Source organism: Hipposideros armiger, unplaced genomic scaffold (genome assembly GCF_001890085.2).
Source record: "Hipposideros armiger isolate ML-2016 unplaced genomic scaffold, ASM189008v1 scaffold_336, whole genome shotgun sequence".
Lineage (NCBI taxonomy): Eukaryota > Metazoa > Chordata > Mammalia > Chiroptera > Hipposideridae > Hipposideros > Hipposideros armiger.
In genome coordinates this window covers 1,903,923-1,914,613 of record NW_017731686.1, presented here as the reverse complement: position 1 = coordinate 1,914,613, position 10,691 = coordinate 1,903,923, and the positions used below count along the sequence as shown (strand labels likewise).

At 40.5% G+C, this 10,691-nt stretch overlaps 2 protein-coding genes across 2 annotated transcripts in view; one reads left to right on the top strand and one right to left on the bottom strand.

Moving 5' to 3' along the window:
* Positions 1-4,356, top strand: part of ASPH (aspartate beta-hydroxylase) — a 12,779-nt gene extending 8,423 nt beyond the window's left edge. The window contains exon 2 of the mRNA XM_019661123.1: positions 3,376-4,356. Within this exon, the coding sequence (XP_019516668.1) occupies positions 3,376-3,526 (151 nt within the window). The 3' untranslated portion in view covers positions 3,527-4,356. The remainder of the gene's footprint in view (positions 1-3,375) is intronic.
* Positions 4,357-5,387: 1,031 nt separating this feature from the next.
* Positions 5,388-10,691, bottom strand: part of CLVS1 (clavesin 1) — a 178,294-nt gene continuing 172,990 nt past the window's right edge. Inside the window, exon 6 of the mRNA XM_019661130.1 lies at positions 5,388-7,529. Coding sequence (XP_019516675.1) covers positions 7,442-7,529 — 88 coding nt within the window. The 3' untranslated portion in view covers positions 5,388-7,441. The remainder of the gene's footprint in view (positions 7,530-10,691) is intronic.

The following is a 10,691-nucleotide window of genomic DNA, read 5'->3' as shown; positions in this document are numbered from 1 at the left end:
CTACATTTTATGTTTTTTTGTTTGTTTGTTTGTTTTTAAGCTGAGCCATCCTGCCACCTGTTGGCAGCTCAGCGGCAGCTCAGCTCAGGCCGTGAATCAAACCGGGGACCCTGTTGCTCAGAGCTCAAACTCTTGAGCGAGCTCTTAACCAACTGAGCCACTCGGCCGGCCTGAATCTACATTTTAAAATCTATATTAAGTAATTGAGTATCTTTGCTATTTTCTGGGCAAATGTATGAAAGAAAATGGAAGGGCAAATAAAAGTCTCATAGGACACACTTCCCCGTGAGTTTTACAGGCCTAAAGAAATCCAACCCTTTGGAATACCTCCTAGATTTTATGTTTAAAAATTGTTTAATCAATGGTTTGCACTAGTCTGTATTTGATTTTAAATACCTGAACAGCCACAAATGAGTGGTAACTTAAGTTCCACCCTTACAGACACTGGTGTTCTGTAAATAAATGAACCAGTGTGTTCCAGCGCTAAAGGCTTTGCCCAGTTTACAGGGAATTTAAGTTCATGAGTGGAAATGGAATGTTCAAGATTTTTCTCTCATGAAGCATTTTGAAATCTTTGCCTTTCTTATACCTATCAGACTCTAGTGAAAAGTGTCATTTTGTGCAACCTAGAATTTTCTAGTTATTTTTATTGCTTCCGGTATTTTAAGTAGGTTTCAGATCTGTCAGCCCTCAAAAAACTGAGAATCACTTGTCATGCAGCACAAAGTGTATTTCACAGATTGTCTTAAGTATTTTTGATATCTTGCCCCCTTGGAAGAGCTCAGTTTTCGCAAATGAAGGCTAATTCACAAGGACAGATGCCAAGGTCACCGTTGGTAACATTATGGCACATTCCAACGTTATCACCTCTATCTTTTATCCTTTCCCAATGTTTTCAGTGTTTTTCTTTCTCCTCTGTTTTGTATTCTCTACCATTAATTGAATATCGTCTATGTGCCAACCATATGTTCGTGCTCACATCAACTACACAGATGGAGATAGAAAAGGCTCAAATGTGCTAGTAACTCACCCGAGTCACATACTAGTAAGTGGCAGGACCAAGAGGGTTCAGTCTGCCTCCCTTGAAAACCCATGACCTTTCCATCATGCTCTGTGGCTTCTCTCCCACTTTCTCTCCCTCTTCCCTTTTTTTCTTACTTAATTGTAGTAAACTACACATAACATAAAATTTATCATCTTAGCTATTTTTAAGTGTACAGTTTTGGACATTACGTGCACTCATATTGAGCTACCATCACACCATTCATCCAGAGAACACTTTTCATCTCACAAAACTGAAGCTCAGTACCCATGTGAAAAACAGCTCGTCATTTCTTTCCATCTATATGAATTTGACAACTCGAAGTATGTCATGTATGTGGAATCATACAATATTTGTCCTTCTGTCCTGACTGGTTTATTTCACTTAGCATAATGTCCTAAAAGTCCATCTGTCTTGTAGCATGTGTGAGAATTCTCTTGCTTTTACGGCTGAGTAGTATTCCACTGTGTGTATAGATCACATTTGGTTTATCCATTCATCTGTCTGTGGACACTTGGGTTACTTCTGCCTTCTGCTGCTGTGAGTCATGCTGCTATGACATGAGTGTACTGAGTACACTTCTGAATACACTTGCCCTCCTTATCATCTGCCTATATCGTAGGCTTGTCAGTGGTACCCATTAACATTGCTCTGTCCCACTGATGACACTAAGACTTAGAAAATGACCACCACACTGTATATGCCATGGGTCATTTCACTTCCTTTATCTTGTCATTTTTTTTCTTAAGCTTCGCCTTTTCAAGTTTCGTTTTGCATGGCAATGAATGCATACTCTTGTCATTTATCTGAGTCTGTATGTTTCTCCTGAGTCTACATATTTCTGTCCTTTGTTATACTTGGATGGAACTCCAATAGAACTCTTTGAACCTTCAGAGGAATCACAGCAAAGAGCCAAACAATGCATGTTTATCGAATGCAAGATGGTAGTCTGGGTGTGTGAGACACACACACAAGGTGTGTGTGTTGGAGAGCGGGGCAGGGGTTGGCAGATGTTTGTTACTTTATCTGTTACTTTAAATAATTTCGAAATGTTATTGTCAGATTCTCTAACATATTTAGGATGAATTTGCCTCCCACCTCACCCCCACTCTCCCAGGACATCTGGCAATGACTGGAGACATTTTTGCTTGTCACATTTGGTGGGGGAGTGCTATTAGTATCAGTGGGTAGATGCCAGAGACACTGCCACAGAGCACAAGACAGCCCCCCAGAACAAAGAATTATCTGGCCCCAAAATGTCAACAGTGCTAAGGTTAAAAAACCCCACAATATGTAATATTACTTAATTTAATACTGATTAATCACCTAGTGATGAACATAAAAAGACACAAATCGTTTTTCTAAGGAAAATGTCCTTATGATAATGCAGTAACTTGAAATTGAACTAGTATTGTCCCTCCTGTAATTTTAATTACTTGCTAACCCAGAACATAAATTTTTAACTTCTTGAGTGGAATTTTAATATCTAAAGAAGATTTCGTAGTGAAAAGTTTTTATTTTAAAAACAAAACTTAGCATTTAAAATATTGGCAATTAATACCTATTTGAAGAAGAAGGCAACATTAGCATGATGAATAAACTTTCTTTGGATTTGAAAGGCATTGTGTAATTGCCCCCTGCAGGTTCCTCTCTTGACTGCTTTACTTAAAATAACACTATACTTAGATCTTAGCTCCTGTACAGATATCTTAGGGAGCAGTGCTGTCAGCCCTAAAGGGTGTTTTGATGTAAAACATTCCATGGATAACCCACTTGCTTCACAGATGACGTGAGAAATATAAACCGTCTGCCCTTCCATAAAATGGAACGTTCTTCCATAAACGGGAGCTTGAACCAATGGAATGGTTTGAAAAGAGAATCCTTTGGAGATGGGCAGACACCGTTCCAGGTATCCTATGGGGCAGAGAGAAACCAGAGAGCTGGTCACTGCATGTAGGTCTAAACTCATCTCTGAAATGCCGGGGAGGACTCTATACTGTCACTGACTGGAAGTCACGCTTGGGATGAGCTTCCGGGACACTCTTGAATGCTTGCCCAACTAAGCAAGCCTTCCTAAGTTCCTAACAAGAATAAGGATGCCTTTATCACCAGACTCTTGCCCTTTGTACACCTTCAGTGCTGAGCGTTGAAAATTGGTGTTCATGGTAAGAATCCTGGAATTCTTTCTTACTAAGGAAAGACTAACTCCTGGCCAGAAGGGTCCAGTTATCGGGTCATACTGCAAAGGTGACCCTGACAGTTCCTTCCTGCACGTTGATATAAACTGACCCTCAGGCATCAGAATCACAAGAACTTGTGTGTTTCTGTTCCAGGACTTGGGAGGAAGGCAAAGTGCTCATCTTTGACGACTCCTTCGAGCACGAGGTGTGGCAGGACGCGTCGTCTTTCCGGCTGATATTCATCGTGGATGTGTGGCACCCAGAGCTGACGCCCCAGCAGAGACGCAGCCTTCCTGCAATTTAGCGTCACTCAGGCTCAGGACACTGTTGAGGGGCTTCCTTCTGGTTCTCTGTCCGTGGGTGTGGGCATAGAAGTTCAAACACCAAGGTCCTTCATTTTCTTGATTTGCAGTCTGAAAGCTTCTAAACCTCTTCTTAGGGTGTGAAGACACTAAGGGGATTGTTTGCCTCACTACAAATCACTTAGAAAATACCCTGCCGTATTCCATCCTGTGACAGCACCCATCTGGTGCCCGTATTTCAGGTGAATCCATGATAGCGTCTACCTTGCCAGCCAAAGATATGTTTTTCCATTTAGAATAGGTTAAATCAGTGTACAGTGAGAATGTATGTAGAAACTGTGAAAAGATTACTTTAGCTTGTAATTTTTCTATGCAATTATATTTTTCTAGGGTAGCTAGATTTTATCCTCACGTACCACTACTTTTTTTGTTAATTTTAACAAGCTGTGTAAATGCTTTACTTCTAGCTGTTTAATGGTAACTTTCCCAGTGGATTCAGACTTCCCTCTTATAATTATTTTTAGTCAAAGACATTCATGAAAAAAGCAATTTTATTTTCCTAATACAAAGCAGAAAGACATACATTACACCAATGAACTGTACTGTTCCCTACCCATTGAGTCTATTTGCTTTCTTATCTTCATTGAGAATCAAAGTGTCTTAATTTCTCTCCTCACTATATGAGTGGTGGAGATACTGTCAAGATGGCATTTCTTTCTAAGAGGAACCTTTTACACTAAAATTAGACACGCAATCATTTTATATTGAGTTATACAAATGCCACATGTAAAATTTTTTTTTTTTTTTTTTAGCTGAGCCATCCTGCTACCTGTTGGCAGCTCAGTGGCTGCTCAGCTCGGGCTGGACTCGAACCGCTGTTGCTCAGAGCTCAAACTCTTGAGCGAGCTCTTAACCAACTGAGCCACTCGGCCGGCCCTTCACATGTAAATTTTTTTAATGCCAAGTATGCAGGCTTGAATAAAAAAGAACAAGTAAAATTTTCCCAAGTAAAAATTTTCTCGGGATCTGGTAGGTAGGTGGCTGCTAGGACGCCTGGCCACTGGCCTCTGGCCTGTCTGTGAGACGGGGCTGGACTCCAGAGTGTCTTCGCCTATTGTAGGTCTGTGCAAGGACCAGTCTTTGAAAGGATTCCCATTACAGTTCTGTAAGAATATGAAGGATGGCGGAGTGGAAGACCAAGCATACCAGGACCTTTGTCCTGAGCGTAGGATGTCAAGGTTGCTCTTTGAAAGAGTTTGCAAGACTCTTCCAGCTCCCTGGCTTGAGAAACTTCCACAATTTAAGCATCACTTTGAAGTAGCAGTTATTATCCGTTGCCTAGGTTCACTATTATCCACAGCATAGAAATCACAATTGAAAAATGGTCTTGCCAGCTCATTCCAAAGATGACCAAGTCATTCATTTAGTAAACTATTAATGCATTAAATTTTGTTTTTTAAATTAAAGCTAACCAGAAATGTTAGCTTTAAGAATGTAATGATATTAATGCACTGAATTTTAAGCCAATATGAACAAAAATGCTGAAAAAATGAAACAGGTTACCAAGTTTCATTCACAAATATAAAAAGCACTTGTGCTTTCTTTTTCACCTAACGACAAAGGAGCACGCTTTCTTGATCTCATTTCAAAACTGTTCTTTAAAATAAAATGGACGTTTTTTTGCTTCTCCTTGAGCACATTAGCTTCCAGGAGAAGAATTTGCCAAATACTTTTCGCCTTCCCTTTTGTTTTGCCAGTGTTCAAAAGTCTCACTAAAACAGATGAAGTAGTATGTGAGGAAAAATAGCAAAATGAATTACCAGAGTCCAGAAGAAGAAGCAAAACTCTTGAAAAATAAAAAGGTATCTGTGTCCTTCAGTATTTATTGAACAGAAGAAATGACTGACACAGGACGATACAATGCAGTGCTCATGTGGTAACATTCATGTCATTTGTTGAATTTGGCTCTTGTATGTATATTGCATACACATAAACAAATTCAAAGTATAAGTTTTCATTGTTGAACCATCAGCATACATTCATGTAATGAAATTATGGAACAAGTAAAAACGAGCTCTTAACTTAGTAATTATAATATGGTATTTAAAATCAGGTCACTACAGTAGGATTCTAAATATTGCCAATTGAAAAGCCAGAATTGTTATTACTGTTGCAAAAGTTGGAAATAATTGACTCCAATAGCATTTTAAATACCTGGATTACACAACTATCTTATAAACCCAAGTAATAAAATGGATTTTCTAATTCACTTTAATTCGCCATCTTTCTTCCATATGTCATGGTATATAAGGAAAGTGTTTCAGTCACTGCATTGGGAGAATCATTTCAGTGTTATTATTTTGTTATTTGAAATGTCTACACAGAATGAATTAGTTTTATTAATACTGTGGTGCAATTGGTTGAGAAATATTTTTAATTCTATTTCAATTTTATTTCAAGGGTGGGATACAAAAACTACTTATGTTATTATTGTCTACTAGTAGAAAAAAATGAAAACACTAGACTCATTGAGAAAGAAATGTAATAAATGCTTGCAATTAGTAATAATATCCATTGGGGTGATTTATGGCCAGTTCAGTCACCTCTTTCGTTTGAAATTTTTAGCTAACAAATTAACCCTCCCAAATCCTTAAAATGTAAAATCATATTTGACTTCCCATTATCAACTAAATTGTTTTGATTTGACATTGAGCACCAACTGGTCGTACTAATGAATGCCCATGTCCTGCAGATGGCTGGGAGAATAAGAGATATCGAAAAACATACAATTGGTTTTGGGAAACATGGCACAAGTAAGGCTATCATATCCAAGGATACCTTTATTTTTATCTAATTTCCTTTGAATGGATAGTGGGGAGGCTCCATTTCTAAGGAGAATAGACAAAGAAATAAAATGATCTTTGGCATTTCATCCTGCATTCCTCGTCTTCTCTCATTTTCAGTACTTGTGTGTTTACCCATCCGTAAGGGTCTTCCTCCATGATTGAATACCTACCCACTCAGCAACAGCCAGGCCCTTGCTCTCCACTTTTAACTGGATGCAGGAGGGTGGAGGGTTAAATGCTTTAGTAGCACTTTTTTCTGCTGTCGTTACCCAAGTGAAGGCCACTTGAATGGATTCATCAATCACTGACATGTGTTTCTGATGGGACCCTACCACCTCCACTATCTGCAGACACACATAGCCTGTGGGAAGTCACATTGCTAAGATGAAATAATCGTATTTCAAATTGTGTGCCTTCTTTTAAAGTCAGCTCACGATAATCAGCTAGTAGCCTGACAAAAGATTCGTGACGTCAAAATCATTTCTACAGGATATCAAAATAAGCAAACTGCAAATAGCCAGACCTCCGAGAACATGCTCTTAGGCTGAACAATTTGATGCTGGTGATGAGGTCAAAGAAAATAATTCAATAAGAATGGAAATTACTGGAGATACTATTGTCCCAGGGCTTTGTCCTACATTAAACTTGACAATTGTGTCTGCACAGTTTAATTCTGGCGTATCTACTTAGAAAAGCACTTACTCTTAAATTGCAACTGGAGAGGAAAAATCTTTGTCCTAATGCAGTGTGTGCATCAAATTTAGTTTTCCTCTTTGCAATTAATTTAATACCATAAATATGGGAGAGGGAGAATCTTGTATACATAACTGCCTTGCTTCATCCTCCAATCCCCTCACTGAAAAAAAAAAACAAATAGTGTCTCTCAAGTTTTTGTTCAACTGTGGTTGCTCCAGCCAGCGGCGCGTGACAGTCATTACTGGGTGGCAGGAGTAGAGGATCTCGTGTCAAGCCGAATGCACGCATCTGTGTGGGTCAGTTTCTCATGTGCTTCCTGGGTGGCTGGTACCACTGAAGGCTGACGCTATGCGGGAGCATGGGCTGACTCCGGGTTCAGTCCAGAGCCAGGAGTGGCTGAGTGTTTTCATTCTCTCCCTTCTCCTCATGCTTCAGGGTCCCAGCTTCTACCACAGACTGAGATCTAATAGTGAGGGGAAAGAAGGAAAAAGATAGGATTATAAACAAGTCTTGGTGGCAGCAATTTTGGAACCTTGGAAGGCATTCAGATTTGATATTCCTCTTAACTACTCAAGACACTCAAAATAACTATATAACTTCCACCCGTTTTGTAGCTCTGTTTTCCTTGCTTTTGTGTCTTCACCATATTTCTATGGGATGAGGCATCTGGGAATCTTCTTTGCAGATGTCTCATCTGTTGGTGAAAGGAACACATGGTCTCACTACAATTCTGCTGCGGTGTCTAAATGTTCTATGGCTCTTGAGATGTGTAAAGTCAAATAAACTTTGTTAGAATGTTAATATTTCGAAATACTTGTTAAAGCCTTTGTTTCTCAAGGTCATAAGAAACTATCATGCATTACGGTAAGACCATGAGCTTTTCAATCAGATTGTAGACTCTACCGCTTCCTGGCTAAGGTGTTCTTAAAACTTTCTGGACCTTTAGTCTCTCACCTGTAAAATAGAACTGTCACCTACCTCCCACAGGTGTTGCTAAGGACTCAAACTAATAAGCTACATAAAGTATTTGACATGTAACCATACTTGCAATTTATGGAGCACTCTATTATCACCATTATTGCAATAATAGTAGTGATCTTTGATTTCTAATGCTTCCTTTCATACTGGAGTAATAGCCATTTCTTTCCGATGTTTATAAACATGGATTGAAACTGAAATTATTTTCAAGCTTATAGAGAGAAAGTTATGAGCCATGGCCACAGTAGACATTCAATAAATGCCACATACTAAAAAACCATTCAAAACGTTTAAAAATGGTTGAACTAGAGTGTTCAAATAGGCAAGCAAAATTTACAAATCTATGCAGTAAACGGTTAACCCAGTAAGCCTGAGTTGCCTAAACCCTCCACATTTCAAAGGTCTTAGGACCATCCCTTGATTGGCTCCTCTGAACCCTTGGGGTAGCCGGCCTGATAAAAGTGTCTTTGTATACCTGAGACTTTGGGCCATGCCACATAGTATACTAACAATGTATACTGAATGCCTGTTTTTGTATCCCTGGGCTTCGGGTCACAATATACCCATTTGACCTCTTGAGGCGAGGAGGCAGAGGAGAAGGAACTTAAGACTGAGTAGCTAAGGTCAATCACACACGCTGCATGGCTGTGTGACTGACACCCTCCCCACAATAAAAACCCTGGACACCAAGGCATGTGTGAATTTCCCTGGTTGGTGACATTGCATGTGTTGCTACATGACATTGCTCAGAGAATTAAGCTCTGTGTGACCACTGGGAGGAGGACAACTGGAAGCTTGCAACTGGTCCAGTGCACCTGGACTCCACCCAATGCACCTTTTGCCTTTGCTGATTTTAATCCATTTTCTTTTGTTGTAACAAGCCATACTGTGAGTATAACAGCTTTTCTGGGTCCTGTGAGTCCTAGTAATTGTCAAACCTGAGGGGGGTCTTGAGGACCCCAAACGGTATATACTAACACTCGTATTTGTTTTTTAGGCACCTGGTATTGTAAGTTCTTTACATGTATTAACTGCCTTGTTTTCACAGCTTTAAGGAGTGGTGCTATTATTGCCTCCATTTTTATACATGAGAAAAAAAAAACAAGGGACAGGAAAAAAAAATCAAGTAGCATAAGAAAGGCAACGTATGGGCCGGCCTAGTGGCGCGATGGTTAAGAACTGGCTTGGGACGCCAGAGGGCCCCGGTTCGGATCCCACATATGAGGGCCAGTGACACTGCCCTCTGCAGCTAAGATGCTGAACAACAGCTCAACCTGGAGCTGGGCTGCCGTGAGTCGCCGGTGACGGTGTAGGCTGCAGCCCCTGTGGCAGTGGGTTGCCATGGGCTACTGTGTGTAGCCAGCAGCCAGCATGAGCGGCCAGCAGCCGCTGTGAGCGGCCGTCCAGAAGCCGGCGACTGATTTGCCTCGCCCGGGAAGAGCGCAATGATGGTGCCAACTTGGGCCAGTGAAGCAATGTCCTCCACAACTAAATTGAAGAACAAAACGACAGCAACTTGTCTGTTTCCCTTCCCCCAATTCCCCTGTACTGGTCCCATCCCCCCAATTCCCCAATAAAAATCTTAAAAAAAAATAAGAAAAGAACGGCAACGTAAATAGAGAGTAGAGAACAGGACAGGTTTGTCACCATCACACGACTCCTGGGTGCACTTAAGGCTGCAGAGCTGTTTAGTTGAAATACTTAGTGTTCCTTCCCCCTCTAAAAATAATTTTCTGCCCAAGATTCTTATATCTATTCAGGGTATGTAAAGACTGTAGAAAAGCATAAGATAAAGACATCAAGAAGCAAATCAGTACAATTGCCTCAAAGCAATGAGTTATTATTCTAACTTTCAATCCAGTGAAATAGTCCAACTTTAGGTACCAAGCCTAACTTTGAACATAAAATGAATTCATTTACTCCTGAGAAAGGGCAGAGGAAGCCCCAGGTAATTATTTAGCTCAGCTCTTTTACACATTTCCAATGCATTTCTCTCTTTGCTTTAATTAAGGGTCTGATGTGTGTGTGGGAGGGTGTTAATGGATCTATATAAGGAACAGAAAAGCCAAAAACCCAGAAGACACTGAAACAAACATGAAGAAAACCAGAAGGGCACAACTGCCCCCACAGGGCAACTCCCTCCAGCACCTCGGACAGCTGCCTAGCTAACTGCCCTCCAGGCCCTGGTGAAAATGGAGGATATTGATGGCCAGTCCACTTTAGAGGCCTTGCACTGCATTCCTCTTCTTTCATGGGAGTTGGCTTTGTTTTACAAGGCAAGTGGATCACAGCCACAGAGTTAAAAGGGACTTTTATCTAGATTAACGCAATAGGAATTATTCAGTAAGGGGCCATGCAGCCTTTTTTTGAATATATGCAACTTGAGAAACCCACTCCTCCATAGAGGGGGAAGTCTGCTAGACAGTTCTTCCTTAAATTGTAACTCTATATACTGTTTCTGGATTTGTCTTCTTGAGCTACCAGAGAACGTGTAACCCACCTGATCCATATAACAGCCCTTTAAGTATTTATCTAGTGCCCCGCAGCCCTCTCCCTGCCTTCACCAAGGCCAACCAGGTTCCTCTTGTGCCAAGGTTTCTAAAACTTACCACTCTGGCCCTCTCCTGCATCTCTTCATCAACTGATT